Genomic DNA, 18,958 nt, shown 5'->3' with positions numbered 1-18,958 from the left:
GTTCTTGGTCACCTCCCTGACCAAGGCCCTTCTCCCCCGATTGCTCAGTTTGGCCGGGAGGCCAGCTCTAGGAAGAGTCTTGGTGGTTCCAAACTTCTTCCATTTAAGAATGATGGAGGCCACTGTGTTCAATGCTGCAGACATTTTTTGTTACCCTTACCCAGATCTGTGCCTCGACACAATCCTGTCTCTGAGCTCTACGGACAATTCCTTCGACCTCATGGCTTGGTTTTTGCTCTGACATGCACTGTCAACTGTGGGACCTTAAATAGACAGGTGTGTGCCTTTCCAAATCATGTCCAATCAATTGAATTTACCACAGGTGGACTCCAATCAAGTTGTAGAAACATCTCAAGGATGATCAATGGAAACAGGATGCACCTGAGCTCAATTTCGAGTCTCATAGCAAAGGCACTGAATACTTATGTAAATAAGGTATTTCTGTTTTTTATTTTTAATAAATTTGCAAAAAAATCTAAAAACTGGTTTTCGCTTTGTTATTATGGGGTATTGTGTGTAGATTGATGATGACATTATACCTATTTTTCTTGTGGCTCCAGACAAGCAAACCTGATTCTACTCATCAAGCCTTTGACAAGTTGAATCAGGGGTTTTTGTCCGTGCCTACAACAAAAACATGCTGTTGGGGGTACTGGAGGACTGGAGTTAGGAAACCTATATAGTGCAGAGAGCCCTATGGGCCCTGGTCTAAAGTAGTGCACTACATAGGGAATAGGGTGCCATTTTGGACGCAGCCACAGAGTCTATAAGGGAAGGCTGAGACCTCCATTTACCATGGCCAGGTGTTCAGAGCAGCTGAACCATAAAGAATTCACTATGATGATACAATGGAGTCCTGAAGACATGTACCTGGTATTGGTTTCTAGCTATCCAAACCCCTCTAGGGTCTCTGCTAGCAAACACAAACCTGGTACACAAACACACACACACACACACACACACACACACACACACACACACACACAAGCACAAGCACATGTGCACACACACTGTAAAAAGTAATTTAGTATTTTAGTTGCTTCAGTTAATTTTCCAAGGAAACACACACACACACACATACAGACGTACGTACAGAAACACACACACAGGTACACTAACACACACGCAGACACACCAACACACTGACATACCAACACTGACACACCAACACTAACACACCAACACACTGACACACCAACACACTGGCACACCAACACTGACACACCAACACACTGACATACCAACACTGACACACCAACACACTGGCACACCAACACTGACACACCAACACACTGACACACCAACACACTGACATACCAACACTGACACACCAACACACTGACACACCAACACTGACACACCAACACTGACACACCAACACTGACACACACACATAACAGTGCAGACCCTCCTGAGTCTGTGGCTGGATATAAAGGCTGTTACAATGGGATGGAATCATCACTTTGTTTAACTCAGTTATCCTCCAATGGTACTGTGTGTGTGTGTGTCTGTGTATGTGTACCAGGATGTAGTTGCTAGCAGAGACCCTAGAGGGATTTGGTTAAATAGAAAGCAATACCAGACACACAGAACAATATAATAATAATATGCCATTTAGCAGACGCTTTTATCCAAAGCGACTTACAGTCATGTGTGCATTTTTACGTATGGGTGGTCCCGGGGATCGAACCCACTACCCTGGCGTTACAAGCACCATGCTCTACCAATTGAGCTACAGAACAACACAGTGTCCCTTAGCTTGGAGATGTTAGGATGTTACTGTACCAGGCGTACTGCTGGTGTTTACACATTCACCCTTGGTGTAATGGGATTGTGGGATTTTAGCCCTGTGTCTGTCTTGGGTAGCAACAGAGGTCCTTCCAGATGGACAGGTAAGGTACGGACACGCCGTAGCGTTTGCCGGCTGAGAGTACTTAGCATCTCTGAACAGAGTGCCGCCCATCATTTGCAAACCGATTCTACACGTTGAAACGGCTGAAAACGTCAGCAGTCAATGCCACCTGTGGGTGGTCCTCAAACGCACCCCGCCGAACGAACGGAAACCGAACGGCAGACTGCCACCTGTGGGTGGTCCTCAAACGCACCCCGCCGAACGAACGGAAACCGAACGGCAGACTGTCACTCGGTGTGATGCGTTTACTCCTGTACATAGACAGATAATTAGATAGACAGATAATTAGACAGACAGAAGATAATTACATAGACAGATAATTAGACAGACAGAAGATAATTACATAGACAGATAATTAGACAGACAGAAGATAAGGACAGTGGCTGCAAGTGGATTTCAATGCCAAGGGTCAACCATATGATGTTGCCTAATAATCACCTGACTCAAGGTCAAAGTTTCCTTGTTGTATAAAATAAGAGTAAATTGATCTTCTAACTGTGTAGTCCCCTGTAGCTCAGTTGGTAGAGCATGGCGCTTGCAACGCCAGGGTGGTGGGTTCGTTTTCCCACGGGGGGGGGGGGGCAGTATGAAAATGAATGCACTCACTAACTGTAAGTCGCTCTGGATAAGAGCGTCTGCTAAATGACTAACAAAATTTTAAAAAATTTAAATGTAGTAACACTGTACATTCCACTTGTAACAACATCTTGTTCTATTTTCCAGCCAGGAACTGTTCCGTCTAATGTCCCTTGTCCTGCTAGTGTAATGTTCTACGTCTTTGAGAGGAAGATCTTCAGGGAATCTATATCCTGTCCTAAGTCCATCAATTCCCATTAACAAGTCATAATCAGTGCATTTCCAGGTCACTTAGTTACATTAGAGAAGAGCGGTATTGATTCAGTCCTGTCCTGGGCGTACCACCACTCAACACATAGTCTATGTCCCAAATATTCCCTAGGAAGTGCACTACTTTTGACCAGGACCCATAGGGAATAGGGTGTCATTTGGGACGCACCCTTAGATTGACACCCTGGTTTATTATCTTGCCTACTGAAAGACAGGAGAACTTCAGCAGAGCTTCAGCGGAGCGGCGGAGAAGAGAAGAGACAACTTTCAGGCAGATGTCACCATAAATAATGCATTAGAGATGGGGCCAAAAAAAGCCTTTGGAAAGGCTAATTATTCAGCTCGACATTTAAGACTCGTTCTCACAAGAAAATAGCGAGCCCCAAAAAATGTATTCTGAAAGCTGGATTCAAACCATTCAGGCAGTCAATGAGTCAGTTAGTCAGGCAGTCAGTCACTCCACATTATACCCATACAGGAGACTTGCACTCACACAGCCTCCTCTACTAAACATATTGAGGTACAGTATATATCACAACCATTAGCCACTCACACAGCCTCCTCTACTAAACATATTGAGGTACAGTATATATCACAACCATTAGCCATTCACACAGCCTCCTCTACTAAACATATTGAGGTACAGTATATATCACAACCATTAGCCACTCACACAGCCTCCTCTACTAAACATATTGAGGTACAGTATATATCACAACCATTAGCCACTCACACAGCCTCCTCTACTAAACATATTGAGGTACAGTATATATCACAACCATTAGCCACTCACACAGCCTCCTCTACTAAACATATTGAGGTACAGTATATATCACAACCATTAGCCACTCACACAGCCTCCTCTACTAAACATATTGAGGTACAGTATATATCACAACCATTAGCCACTCACACAGCCTCCTCTACTAAACATATTGAGGTACAGTATATATCACAACCATTAGCCACTCACACAGCCTCCTCTACTAAACATATTGAGGTACAGTATATATATCACAACCATTAGCCACTCACACAGCCTCCTCTACTAAACATATTGAGGTACAGTATATATCACAACCATTAGCCACTCACACAGCCTCCTCTACTAAACATATTGAGGTACAGTATATATCACAACCATTAGCCACTCACACAGCCTCCTCTACTAAACATATTGAGGTACAGTATATATCACAACCATTAGCCACTCACACAGCCTCCTCTACTAAACATATTGAGGTACAGTATATATCACAACCATTAGCCACTCACACAGCCTCCTCTACTAAACATATTGAGGTACAGTATATATCACAACCATTAGCCACTCACACAGCCTCCTCTACTAAACATATTGAGGTACAGTATATATCACAACCATTAGCCACTCACAACTCCTGCTGTTGGGAAATATTAAACATCTGGGCTGAGGAACATGTCTACAGTTATAATAAGGTTTCCTTCAAGTGTTGAGAGTTAAAGGGTTAAAACGATCTAGTCTCTCAGCAGGCATAAATACCCATTCAGCAGGTGTCTGTCTCTCTCTCTCTCTCTCTCTCTCTCTCTCTCTCTCTCTCTCTCTCTCTCTCTCTCTCTCTCTCTCTCTCTCTCTCTCTCTCTCTCTCTCTCTCTCTCTCTCTCTCTCTCTCTCTCTCTCTCTCTCTCTCTCTCTCTCTCTCTCTCTCTCTCTCCCCTCTCCCTCTCTCCCTCTCTCCCTCTCTCCCCCCCCCCCCCCGCTGGTCACTGTCCTAAATCTACCAGTTACGTAACTAAATGATGCTCCTGCAGGTGCCATGGCATAACCCATTCTACCCATAACCCATTCTACCCATAACCCATTCTACCCATAACCCATAACCCATTCTACCCATAACCCATTCTACCCATAACCCATTCTACCCATAACCCATAACCCATTCTACCCATAACCCATTCTACCCATAACCCATTCTACCCATAACCCATAACCCATTCTACCCATAACCCATTCTACCCATAACCCATTCTACCCATAACCCATAACCCATTCTACCCATAACCCATTCTACCCATAACCCATTCTACCCATAACCCATAACCCATTCTACCCATAACCCATTCTACCCATAACCCATTCTACCCATAACCCATAACCCATTCTACCCATAACCCATTCTACCCATAACCCATTCTACCCATAACCCATAACCCATTCTACCCATAACCCATTCTACCCATAACCCATTCTAACCATAACCCATTCTACCCATAACCCATTCTACCCATAACCCATTCTACCCATAACCCATTCTAACCATAACCCATCCTTTCCTTTCTGCGCCACTTGGTTCTGCACTAATAATAAAAAGCAAAGAGAACTAACAGACAGAGGAGCCATTTGCAGGGGAAGGGATGTAGCCATTTCCCCTCATTAAAAATGTAGCTGTCTCTGTATAACAGGTGCAGTGCTCAGCAGCCCTCTGTGTGTGCCTGTGTGGGTCGCTGTAGGGAGAGCTGCTTTGCTCTTTAATGAGCCCCTTCTATGCCAATGCTGAGAGGAAGAGAGAGGGGGGAGTGGGGGAGGGAGGCGGGGTGAGGTGGTCTATTGGTCGTGAACAGCAGAGCATTGTCCCTCAGTCCGCCGGGTCCTGTCCTCAGTGGCCGGTTTCTGGACCCATATACATAAAGCATCATAAAGTAGGAGTGTTGATCTAGGATCAGTTTTGCATTTTAGATCATAATGATTACGATTACATAGTCAGGGGGACCTGATCCTAGATCAGTGAATATGGGCCCTGGTTGGCTTCTAACTGAGCAGAAGATGGGATCTAATCGAAAGCCCCAGAAAGCAATGCACCTCATACCTCCAACTAGAGTGGGTCTGGGAAGCAGGAAGCAGGAAAGCAAGCAGAAAGCAGCGTTTCTTCAAGCTGTCATGATCTAGTTTGTTTGAACTAAAGAGGATGTTAGCTAGCTTACAGCTTGGCTAGGATATCAATTAATGATGGGCTATAGCAAAAGGAGGCTCAACTCTCTATCCAGTTGCCATCCATCCTCACACACTGCATTTGGTCTCTTGACGTAGCTCTGAGGAGATGACTGTGTCTGTGTGCACATTCTTACTATAGAGAATGAGTTAAAGTGATGTATTTTTCAATATGAGAGCTGTTGTGGTAGCGACTGGAAATCTTGACATTTCAAATCTCCACAGAGTCAGTGTAATGACAAGTTGACTTGTAACGTCATCGTCACTCTTTAATAGACCCTGCTGTGCAGTAGACAGACAGACTCACAGGCAGACACACAGACAGACACACAGACAGACAGACAGACTCACAGGCAGACACACAGACAGACACACAGACAGACAAACAGACACACACATAGACAGACAGACAGACAGACAGACAGGCAGGCAGGCAGACAGACAGACAGACAGACAGACAGACAGACAGACGCACATACAGAGACACACACAGACCCACAGACACAGACAGACAGACAGAGACACACACAGACCCACAGACAGAGACAAACAGAGACAGACAGACAGACAGAGACAGACACAGACCCACAGACAGAGACAAACAGAGACAGACAGACAGACAGACAGACAGACAGACAGACAGACAGACAGACAGACACAGACAGAGACAGACACTGTACCTCCCAAGCATCTGTTTTCACTTCAATATGTGCTCATTATCTCTTAGTTAGATTATGCATCTTAGTGCAGTCCTCTGTGGCTCAGTTGGTAGAGCATGGCGGCTTTGGTGCTTGCAACGCCAGGAGAGTGGGTTCGATTCATGCAGGGACCACCCATTAGAAAATGGATGCACGCATGATGCTTTGGATAAAAGCTTTGGAAACTCGCTTTGGATCAAATTGGCCTCGCCCTGCCATCACAATGCTGCTATGCTGTAGATCAGGGTTTCCCAAACTCGGTGCCGGGGCCCCCTCCTGGGTGCACAATTAGGGTTTTTGCTAATAATCATAAGCTTGACGAGGAGTTGGTTATTTGAATCAGCTGTGTAGTGCTAGGGCAAACACGGCAAAGACCACAGATTCTAAGTGTCCTTCCATGGCACTGAGATCAAGGCTGCATTCCAAATGTAACTCTATTCCCTTTATACAGTGCCTACAGAAAGTATTCACACCCCTTGACTTTTTCCACATTTTGTTGTGTCACAGCCTGAATTTAAAGTGGATTAAATTGAGATTTTTCGTCACTGACCTACACACAAGGCAAAGAAGGCCACCTATTGGTAGATGAGTAAAAATTTTTAAAAAAGCAGACATTGAATATCCCATTGAGCATGGTGAAGTTATTAATTACACTTCGGATGGTGTATTAATACACCAGGTCACTACAAGTATACAGGCGTCCTTCCTAACTCAGTTGCCGGAGAGGAAGGAAACCATGAGGCCAATGGTGACTTTAAAACTGTTACAGAGTTTAATGGCTGTAATAGGAGAAAACTGAGGATGGATCAACAACATTGTAGTTAATGTGAAAAGAAGGAAGCCTGTACAGAATAAAAAATATTCCAAAACATGCATCCTGTTTGCAACAAGGCACTAAAGTAATACTGCAAAAAATGTGGCAAAGCAATTCACTTTTTGTCCAGAATACTAAGTGTTATTTTTGGGGCAAATCCAACACAACACATTACGTGGTACCACTCTCTATATTTTCAAGCATAGTGGTGCCTGCATCATGTTATGTGTATGCTTGTAATCATTAAGGTCTGGGGAGTTTTTTCAAGATAAAAAAATTAACTGAATGGAGCTAAGCACAGGCAAAATCCTAGAGGAAAACCTGGTTCAGTCTGCTTTCTACCAGACACTGGGAGACAAATTCACCTTTCAGCAGTACAACAAATTAAACACAAGGTCAAATCTACACTGGAGTTGCTTACCAAGAAGACAGTGGATGTTCCTGAGAGGCCGAGCTAGAAATGTTACTTAAATCTACTTGAAAATCAGTGGCAAGACCTGAAAATGGTTGCCTAGCAATGATCAACCACCAATTTGACGGAGCTTGAAGCATTTTGAAATAGAATAATGGGCAAATGTTTCCCAATCCAGGTGTGGAAAGCTCTTAAGAGATTTACCCAGAAACACTCTAAAGCTGTAATCGCTGCCAAAGGTGCATCTACAACATTTTGACTCAGGGGTGTGAACACGTATGTAAATGAGATATTTCTGTACTTAATTTCAAATACATTTGTTAACATTTATAAAAAAATGTTTTCACTTTGTCATTATGGGGTATTGTGTCTAGATGGGTGAGAAATTAAAAAACTATTTAATAAATTTTGAACTCAGGCTGTAAATAAGTCAAGGGGTATGAATACTTTCTGAAGGCACTGTATATTTAAGTATGTAGGGAATAGGGTGGTTTGGGACGTGGCCTTAGTATCCTTCCCTGGCATTGAGATGAAGCCATGTGTTGTGTTCTGTCCTTGGCACAGAGGGGGGAGTCCTCAGCTCAGTCTCCAACTATACAAACAGTGACACACACACACACACACACACAGACACAGACACAGACACAGACACAGACACAGACACAGACACAGACACAGACACACACATACACACACACACACACACACACACACACACACACACACACACACACACACACACACACACACACACACACACATACACACACACACACACACACACACACACAGAGAGACAGACAGACAGTCTGGTCTGGTGCCACTGTACCACACAAGTGGATCCCCTTCCACCTGTCTTGTGATTAGCTGTGTTTGGGAGCGTGACAGGAGAGAATGAATCGAGTCTCTCGTGTGGCTAAAATAAATAAACAAAGAAAGAAAGCAGATCTTACAGCTTATAACCAACCGGACAGTAAGTCCACAGGGTGAGTCATGGGCAAAGCTTGTTTTCTTTAGAATATTCTGATTTAGAGAAGGGAAAAAGTGTGTTGTCAGTGTGTTGTCAGTGTGTTGCCAGTGTGTTGTCAGTGTGTTGTCAGTGTGTTGTCAGTGTGTTGTCAGTGTGTTGTCAGTGTGTTGCCAGTGCGTTGTCAGTGCGTTGCCAGTGCGTTGTCAGTGTGTTGTCAGTGTGTTGTCAGTGTGTTGTCAGTGTGTTGTCAGTGTGTTGTCAGTGTGTTGTCAGTGTGTTGCCAGTGTGTTGTCAGTGTGTTGTCAGTGTGTTGCCAGTGTGTTGTCAGTGTGTTGCCTTGTGTTTCTTCAACGGTCTCTTGCTATAGAGGCATATTTTATATGCAGCGGGCAACCAGATCAATAAATATTGACCAGCAAATACAGTCTCTACCCAAGGCCCTGGTTTGAATATAAATCAAAGTTACCCACGTCTGGTTTTAATATCAATCAAAGGTAACATTTTACTTTTTTTTTCTTTAACATTTTAGTCATTTAGCAGACGCTCTTATCCAGAGCGACTTACAGTCAGTGAGTGCATACATTTTTTATTTTTTTATTTTTCATACTGGCCCCCCGTGGGAATCGAACCCACAACCCTGGCGTTGCAAACACCATGCTCTACCAACTGAGCTACATGGGGCCCCATGTACAACTGGTTAAAAGTAGTACAAGATATAGGGAACACACACACACACACACACACACACACACACACACACACACACACACACACACACACACACACCAGTAGACAGTAAATCATTATTGTCATCTTTTTTTTAATGGTTTTCCACTTTACAAAGGACAAGGCAGATCAACCATGACCCGGGGCATATATCAGACCCAATGTATGACTTGTTTCAGGATCAACAACCTCCCATCTATTCATGTTGTAATAGACCTTGGTGCTACACTACATCACCAAAAGTATGTGGACACCTGCTCGTCAAACATCTCATTCCAAAATCATGGGCATTAACATGGAGTTGGTCCCCCCCCCCCTTTGCTGGTATCACAGCCTCCACTCTTCTGGGAAGGCTTTCCACTAGATGTTGGAACATTGCTGCAGGGGACTTACTTCCAATCAGCCACAAGAGCATTAGTGAGGTCGGGCACTGATGTTGGGCGATCAGGCCTGGCTTGAACCATGACTAAGGGACCTAGCCCGAACCATGAAAAACAGCCCCAGACCATTATTCCTCCTCCACCTAACTTTACAGTTGGCACTATGCATTAGAGCAGGTAGCGTTCTCCTGGCATCTGCCAAATCCAGATTTGTCCGTCGGACTGCCAGATGGTGAAGCGTGATTCATCACTCCAGAGAACACGTTTCCACTGCTCCAGAGTCCAATGGCGGCGAGCTTTACACCACTCCAGCCGACGCTTGGCATTGCGCATGGTGATCTTAGGCTTGTGTGCGGCTGCTCGGCCATGGAAACCCATTTCATGAAGCTCACTTCGAACAGTTATTGTGCTGATGTTGCTTCCAAACGCAGTTTGAAACTTGGTAGTGAGCGCAACTGAGGACAAACTATTTTTACGCGCCATGCGCTTCATCACTCGGCGGTCCCGTTCTGTGAGCTTGTGTGCCTACCACTTCGCGGCTGAGCCGTTGTTGCTCCTAGATGTTTCCACTTCACAATAACAGCACTTACAGTTGACCGTGGCAGCTCTAGCAGGGCATAAAGTTGACGAACTGACTTCTTGGAAAGGTGGCATCCTATGACGGTTGCACGTTGAAAGTCACTGAGCTCTTCAGTAAGGTCATTCTACTGCCAATGTTTATCTATGGAGATTGCATGGCTGTGTGCTCGATTTTATAGACCTGTCAGAAACGGGTGTGGCTGAAATAGCCAAATCCGCTAATTTGAAGGGGTGTCCACATACTTTTGTATATATAGCGTTTGTTAACTATAGGCTAGTGTATTTTGTCCTTCAGAATAAGCCTATTATGAGCATATCTGTCCAAATGTGTCCGTGGGCATTTTCTACACAACTAATACTGTATTGTGTAGGGCTTTGCATTGAATAACTGTGTATTGATTTAGACTAGTGCCGAAACGAAGGAGTAGGCATTATTTCAGAAGATGAAGTGGCCCCTTGACTGCTGAACCACCGAATCGGCTTGAGATTATGGTAGAAATCAGTTCCGTTTTGAATAATAAAACCAACAAGTTATAACATATAATTGCACAACATTCAAGTATGATCTAACTGACGCGTTTCTTATACACATTATTATCCAGAGCAGAGGCTTAGGCATCCTCAGTGTTAGGTGTCGCCTAGTAGGCAAATAGACTACATCTTATGAGGAGCTATAATAAAGCACCAGATTCCACATACCCCTTCAAATGAAATGTTGTTATAATAATAATAATAATAATAATAATAATAATAATAATATGCCATTTAGCAGACGCTTTTATCCAAAGCGATTTACAGTCATGCGTGCATTATTATAACCTTTCCAATTCTATTAATTTTGTGAATTTGCGTGGATTCATGTTTACTTTGCATGTTATTGTTGCCTATCAGTGGGGTGCATTCAAGAGCAAGAGTCAACTGCTGCCGTGCAATTAGCTGTATTACCTGGCTGGATCTAAACAGTTCACCACTGCTATTGCGTAGGATAACCATCAGGTTACAACACACCCGGGTAGGTAGCGTAGCGTATTCGTTCGACCTCTCATCATTAGCCTACAGCGCAATATTTTCAATTTATTTCAAAAAAAACATTATTAATTTAAAATAGCCAACTCACGTCTCTGAAGCGATTCCAGTGTTTGATCTTCCGGCTGTACTCAGAAATGGTTGATAGCCATTGCTTATCTTCCATGAAATTCCCTGTTTTTTCTCCTTCTTTCGCACCTTTCACTTCCACCTGCATCGATGAGCCGACCAGTACGAGGGCTGGCACCAGAAGGCAAACCAGAGCTCTCATCCCGACCATATTTAGTAGCCGCTATATCTTCTCCTGTCCTCTAACCAAGGTTTTAACGATGCGATGTAGCCCAGGCAGCCCGACTCGATCAGACTATGCTTTTCTCACAGACGTGCTTACAGCAGTGCGATCAGGGCAGAGTGAGAGAGAGAGAGGCGTCAGTGAAATGGTGTTGTTCTAAAACGTGTTTTTAATTGAATGAGTGAAGCCATGTATTTTACTATTTAATTTAGTAATGTATTATACAACACTGTTATCCATTTTTTTACATTTTAATTTTTTTTTGTAATTTAGCAGACGCTCTTATCCAGAGCGACTTACAGTTAGTGAGTGCATACATTTTTCATACTGGCCCCCGTGGGAAATCGAACCCACAACCCTGGCGTTGCAAGCACCATGCTCTACCAACTGAGCTACAGTATACAATACTGTACTGGTTTCATGCACTCTTTAGATGGTTATTTGGTCTTAATTAACAAATACAAATGTTCAAAAGTGTTTATCTCTCTTCTTATTGTCCACACAGTCACAGGAGCAGAACTGATAGTAGTGGATGAATTATTGAGTCATGGCACCACACAGTCACAGGAGCAGAACTGATAGAAATGGATGAATTATTGAGTCATGGCACCACACAGTCACAGGAGCAGAACTGATAGAAGTGGATGAATTATTGAGTCATGACACCACACAGTCACAGACACAGAACTGATAGAAATGGATGAATTATTGAGTCATGCTACCACACAGTCACAGGAGCAGAACTGATAGAAATTGATGAATTATTGAGTCATGCTACCACACAGTCACAGGAGCAGAACTGTCCTTTATCCTTGTTGATAGATGTGTTTGTTCTTCACTGCACCGGTCATGTGACATACTGTACATAATAATAATTAGTTGAATCAACTAGATTTGTTTTTACAGTGTGTATTGAGAAGTTAGGCTCGTGCCAGGACGGCCAGCTGTGCACTGCAATATTATGTGTGTGCATTGCAACAGCAGCTGTGGGAACAGCAAACTAGTAAACAGGACAACATAGTCCTGATAAGGGTTAAAGCTGGTTCACCATGTCACAGGGGAGGTTCAGACCAGGACAACATAGTCCTGATAAGGGTTAAAGCTGGTTTACCATGTCAGAGGGGAGGCTCAGACCAGGACAACATAGTCCTGATAAGGGTTAAAGCTGGTTCACCATGTCACAGGGGAGGTTCAGACCAGGACAACATAGTCCTGATATGGGTTAAGGCTGGTTCACCATGTCACAGGGGAGGTTCAGACCAGGACAACATAGTCCTGATAAAGGTTAAAGCTGGTTCACCATGTCAGAGGGGAGGTTCAGACCAGGACAACATAGTCCTGATATGGGTTAAAGCTGGTTCACCATGTCAGAGGGGAGGTTCAGACCAGGACAACATAGTCCTGGTAAGGGTTAAAGCTGGTTCACCATGTCAGAGGGGAGGTTCAGACCAGGACAACATAGTCCTGATAAGGGTTAAAGCTGGTTCACCATGTCACAGGGGAGGTTCAGACCAGGACAACATAGTCCTGATAAGGGTTAAAGCTGGTTTACCATGTCAGAGGGGAGGCTCAGACCAGGACAACATAGTCCTGATAAGGGTTAAAGCTGGTTCACCATGTCACAGGGGAGGTTCAGACCAGGACAACATAGTCCTGATAAGGGTTAAAGCTGGTTCACCATGTCACAGGGGAGGTTCAGACCAGGACAACATAGTCCTGATAAGGGTTAAAGCTGGTTCACCATGTCAGAGGGGAGATTCAGACCAGGACAACATTGTCCTGATATGGGTTAAAGCTGGTTCACCATCTTAGAGGGGAGGTTCAGACCAGGACAACATAGTCCTGATAAGGGTTAAAGCTGGTTCACCATGTCAGAGGGGAGGTTCAGACCAGGACAACATAGTCCTGATAAGGGTTAAAGCTGGTTCACCATGTCACAGGGGAGGTTCAGACCAGGACAACATAGTCCTGATAAGGGTTAAAGCTGGTTCACCATGTCACAGGGGAGGTTCAGACCAGGACAACATAGTCCTGATATGGGTTAAAGCTGGTTCACCATGTCACAGGGGAGGTTCAGACCAGGACAACATAGTCCTGATAAGGGTTAAAGCTGGTTCACCATGTCAGAGGGGAGGTTCAGACCAGGACAACATAGTCCTGATAAGGGTTAAAGCTGGTTCACCATGTCAGAGGGGAGGTTCAGACCAGGACAACATAGTCCTGATAAGGGTTAAAGCTGGTTCACCATGTCACAGGGGAGGTTCAGACCAGGACAACATAGTCCTGATAAGGGTTAAAGCTGGTTCACCATGTCACAGGGGAGGTTCAGACCAGGACAACATAGTCCTGATATGGGTTAAAGCTGGTTCACCATGTCACAGGGGAGGTTCAGACCAGGACAACATAGTCCTGATAAGGGTTAAAGCTGGTTCACCATTTCAGAGGGGAGGTTCAGACCAGGACAACATAGTCCTGATAAGGGTTAAAGCTGGTTCACCATGTCAGAGGGGAGGTTCAGACCAGGACAACATAGTCCTGATATGGGTTAAAGCTGGTTCACCATGTCACAGGGGAGGTTCAGACCAGGACAACATAGTCCTGATATGGGTTAAAGCTGGTTCACCATGTCACAGGGGAGGTTCAGACCAGGACAACATAGTCCTGATAAGGGTTAAAGCTGGTTCACCATGTCAGAGGAGAGGTTCAGACCAGGACAACATAGTCCTGATAAGGGTTAAAGCTGGTTCACCATGTCACAGGGGAGGTTCAGACCAGGACAACATAGTCCTGATAAGGGTTAAAGCTGGTTCACCATGTCACAGGGGAGGTTCAGACCAGGACAACATAGTCCTGATATGGGTTAAAGCTGGTTCACCATGTCACAGGGGAGGTTCAGACCAGGACAACATAGTCCTGATAAGGGTTAAAGCTGGTTCACCATGTCAGAGGGGAGGTTCAGACCAGGACAACATAGTCCTGATAAGGGTTAAAGCTGGTTCACCATGTCACAGGGGAGGTTCAGACCAGGACAACATAGTCCTGATATGGGTTAAAGCTGGTTCACCATGTCACAGGGGAGGTTCAGACCAGGACAACATAGTCCTGATAAGGGTTAAAGCTGGTTCACCATGTCACAGGGGAGGTTCAGACCAGGACAACATAGTCCTGATAAGGGTTAAAGCTGGTTCACCATGTCAGAGGGGAGGTTCACACCAGGATATGGACGATAGGTCTGGTTGAGACCAGGCTCCAATCTGATGCTTTTCCATCCACAGAGGAGAGAAAGAGTGAGAGAGAAGGGAGAGAGAGAGAGAGAGACTACTTCAGATTACTTATCCTATTGAAGAGCTCTTGTATGAACCTACAGGTTGTCTGTTCTAATAAATTAATAGCCATAGTAGTGGTCACAAGGTGGACTAGACAGACAATCTAGAGTCCCAAATGGCACCCTATTCCCTATATAGCCCTATGGGCCCGGGCCCTATATAAAGGTAGCAGTAGTGCACTATAAAGGGAATGGGTGACAATTGGGACGTAACCTATTGCTGCTGCAGGAGCAGGGGAATCTCTTGGGAAATAGCTACATTACAGTGATGTGGAGGGACTAGTAACAACACTAACATATGAAGTAGAGATTACAGTGATGTGGAGGGACTAGTAACAGCACTAACATGTGAAGTAGAGATTACAGTGATGTGGAGGGACTAGTAACAGCACTAACATGTGAAGTAGAGATTACAGTGATGTGGAGGGACTAGTAACAGCACTAACATGTGAAGTAGAGATTACAGTGATGTGGAGGGACTAGTAACAGCACTAACATGTGAAGTAGAGATTACAGTGAGGTGGAGGGACTAGTAACAGCACTAACATGTGAAGTAGAGATTACAGTGACGTGGAGGGACTAGTAACAGCACTAACATGTGAAGTAGAGATTACAGTGACGTGGAGGGACTAGTAACAGCACTAACATGTGAAGTAGAGATTACAGTGATGTGGAGGGACTAGTAACAGCACTAACATGTGAAGTAGAGATTACAGTGATGTGGAGGGACTAGTAACAGCACTAACATGTGAAGTAGAGATTACAGTGATGTGGAGGGACTAGTAACAGCACTAACATGTGAAGTAGAGATTACAGTGATGTGGAGGGACTAGTAACAGCACTAACATGTGAAGTAGAGATTACAGTGATGTGGAGGGACTAGTAACAGCACTAACATGTGAAGTAGAGATTACAGTGATGTGGAGGGACTAGTAACAGCACTAACATGTGAAGTAGAGATTACAGTGATGTGGAGGGACTAGTAACAGCACTAACATATGAAGTAGAGATTACAGTGATGTGGAGGGACTAGTAACAGCACTAACATGTGAAGTAGAGATTACAGTGATGTGGAGGGACTAGTAACAGCACTAACATGTGAAGTAGAGATTACAGTGATGTGGAGGGACTAGTAACAGCACTAACATGTGAAGTAGAGATTACAGTGATGTGGAGGGACTAGTAACAGCACTAACATGTGAAGTAGAGATTACAGTGATGTGGAGGGACTAGTAACAGCACTAACATGTGAAGTAGAGATTACAGTGATATGGAGGGACTAGTAACAGCACTAACATATGAAGTAGAGATTACAGTGATGTGGAGGGACTAGTAACAGCACTAACATATGAAGTAGAGATTACAGTGATGTGGAGGGACTAGTAACAGCACTAACATGTGAAGTAGAGATTACAGTGATGTGGAGGGACTAGTAACAACACTAACATGTGAAGTAGAGATTACAGTGATGTGGAGGGACTAGTAACAGCACTAACATATGAAGTAGAGATTACAGTGATGTGGAGGGACTAGTAACAGCACTAACATGTGAAGTAGAGATTACAGTGATGTGCAGGGACTAGTAACAGCACTAACATGTGAAGTAGAGATTACAGTGACGTGGAGGGACTAGTAACAGCACTAACATGTGAAGTAGAGATTACAGTGACGTGGAGGGACTAGTAACAGCACTAACATGTGAAGTAGAGATTACAGTGATGTGGAGGGACTAGTAACAGCACTAACATGTGAAGTAGAGATTACAGTGATGTGGAGGGACTAGTAACAGCACTAACATGTGAAGTAGAGATTACAGTGATGTGGAGGGACTAGTAACAGCACTAACATGTGAAGTAGAGATTACAGTGATGTGGAGGGACTAGTAACAGCACTAACATATGAAGTAGAGATTACAGTGATGTGGAGGGACTAGTAACAGCACTAACATATGAAGTAGAGATTACAGTGAGGTGGAGGGACTAGTAACAGCACTAACATGTGAAGTAGAGATTACAGTGATCTGGAGGGACTAGTAACAGCACTAACATGTGAAGTAGAGATTACAGTGATGTGGAGGGACTAGTAACAGCACTAACATGTGAAGTAGAGATTACAGTGATGTGGAGGGACTAGTAACAGCACTCAATCAATCAATCAATCAATTTTATTTTATATAGCCCTTCGTACATCAGCTGATATCTCGAAGTGCTGTACAGAAACCCAGCCTAAAACCCCAAACAGCTAGTAATGCAGGTGTAGAAGCACGGTGGCTAGGAAAAACTCCCTAGAAAGGCCAAAACCTAGGAAGAAACCTAGAGAGGAACCAGGCTATGAGGGGTGGCCAGTCCTCTTCTGGCTGTGCCGGGTGGAGATTATAACAGAACCATGCTAAGATGTTCAAAAATGTTCATAAGTGACAAGCATGGTCAAATAATAATCAGGAATAAATCTCAGTTGGCTTTTCATAGCCGATCATTAAGAGTTGAAAACAGCAGGTCTGGGACAGGTAGGGGTTCCATAACCGCAGGCAGAACAGTTGAAACTGGAATAGCAGCAAGGCCAGGCGGACTGGGGACAGCAAGGAGTCACCACGGCCGGTAGTCCCGACGTATGGTCCTAGGGCTCAGGTCTCTCAGTTGGCTTTTCATAGCCGATCATTAAGAGTTGAAAACAGCAGGTCTGGGACAGGTAGGGGTTTCGTAACCGCAGGCAGAACAGTTGAAACTGGAATAGCAGCAAGGCCAGGCGGACTGGGGACAGCAAGGTGTCAGCATGCCCGGTAGTCCTGACGTATGGTCCTAGGGCTCAGGTTCTCAGAGAGAAAGAGAGAACGAGAGAATTAGAGAGAGCATACTTAAATTCACACAGGACACTGGATAAGACAGGAGAAGTACTCCAGGTATAACCAACTAACCCCAGCCCCCCGACACATAAACTACTGCAGCATAAATACTGGAGGCTGAGACAGGAGCGGTCCGGAGACACTGTGGCCCCATCCGAAGAAACCCCCGGACAGGGCCAAACAGGAAGGATATAACCCCACCCACTCTGCCAAAGCACAGCCCCCGCACCACTAGAGGGATATCCTCAACCACCAACTTACAATCCTGAGACAAGGCCGAGTATAGCCCACAGAGGTCTCCACCACAGCACAAACCAAGGGGAGGCGCCAACCCAGACAGGAAGATCACGTCAGTAACTCAACCCACTCAAGTGACGCACCCCTCCTAGGGACGGCATGAAAGAGCACCAGCAAGCCAGTGACTCAGCCCCTGTAACAGGGTTAGAGGCAGAGAACCCCAGTGGAGAGAGGGGAACCGGCCTGGCAGAGACAGCAAGGGCTGTTCGTTGCTCCAGAGCCTTTCCGTTCACCTTCACACTCCTGGGCCAGACTACACTCAATCATAAGACCTACTGAAGAGATAAGTCTTCAGTAAAGACTTAAAGGTTGAGACCGAGTCTGCGTCTCTCACATGGGTAGGCAAACTGTTCCATAAAAATGGAGATCTATAGGAGAAAGCCCTGCCTCCCGCTGTTTGCTTAGAAATTCTAGGGACAATTAGGAGGCCTGCGTCTTGTGACCGTAGCGTACGTATTGGTATGTACGGCAGGACCAACTCGGAAAGATAGGTAGGAGCAAGCCCATGTAACGCTTTATAGGTTAACAGTAAAACCTTGAAATCAGCCCTTGCCTTAACAGGAAGCCAGTGTAGGGAAGCTAGCACTGGAGTAATATGATCAAATTTCTTGGTTCTAGTCAGGATTCTAGCAGCCGTATTTAGCACTAACTGAAGTTTATTTAGTGCTTTATCCGGGTAGCCGGAAAGTAGAGCATTGCAGTAGTCTAACCTAGAAGTAACAAATGCATGGATTAATTTTTCTGCATCATTTTTGGACAGAAAATTTCTGATTTTTGCAATGTTACGTAGATGGAAAAAAGCTGTCCTTGAAACAGTCTTGATATGTTCGTCAAAAGAGAGATCAGGGTCAAGAGTAACGCCGAGGTCCTT

The 18,958-nt window shown here is 44.7% G+C and overlaps 2 protein-coding genes across 2 annotated transcripts in view; both read right to left on the bottom strand.

Moving 5' to 3' along the window:
• The window catches only part of LOC311111081 (testican-2-like), an 83,459-nt gene extending 71,734 nt beyond the window's left edge, over positions 1 to 11,725 (bottom strand). Inside the window, exon 1 of the mRNA XM_084189080.1 lies at positions 11,423 to 11,725. Within this exon, the coding sequence (XP_084045206.1) occupies positions 11,423 to 11,611 (189 nt within the window). The 5' untranslated portion in view covers positions 11,612 to 11,725. The remainder of the gene's footprint in view (positions 1 to 11,422) is intronic.
• Positions 1 to 18,958, bottom strand: part of LOC311111085 (dnaJ homolog subfamily B member 12-like) — a 248,254-nt gene that overhangs the window by 132,015 nt on the left and 97,281 nt on the right. The window lies entirely within an intron of this gene.

This window comes from Coregonus lavaretus (genome assembly GCF_964263955.1).
Source record: "Coregonus lavaretus genome assembly, contig: SUPER_36_unloc_1, whole genome shotgun sequence".
NCBI lineage: Eukaryota > Metazoa > Chordata > Actinopteri > Salmoniformes > Salmonidae > Coregonus > Coregonus lavaretus.
The sequence above is the reverse complement of the archived record's forward strand: the minus strand, read 5'-3'. Positions and strand labels throughout refer to the sequence as shown.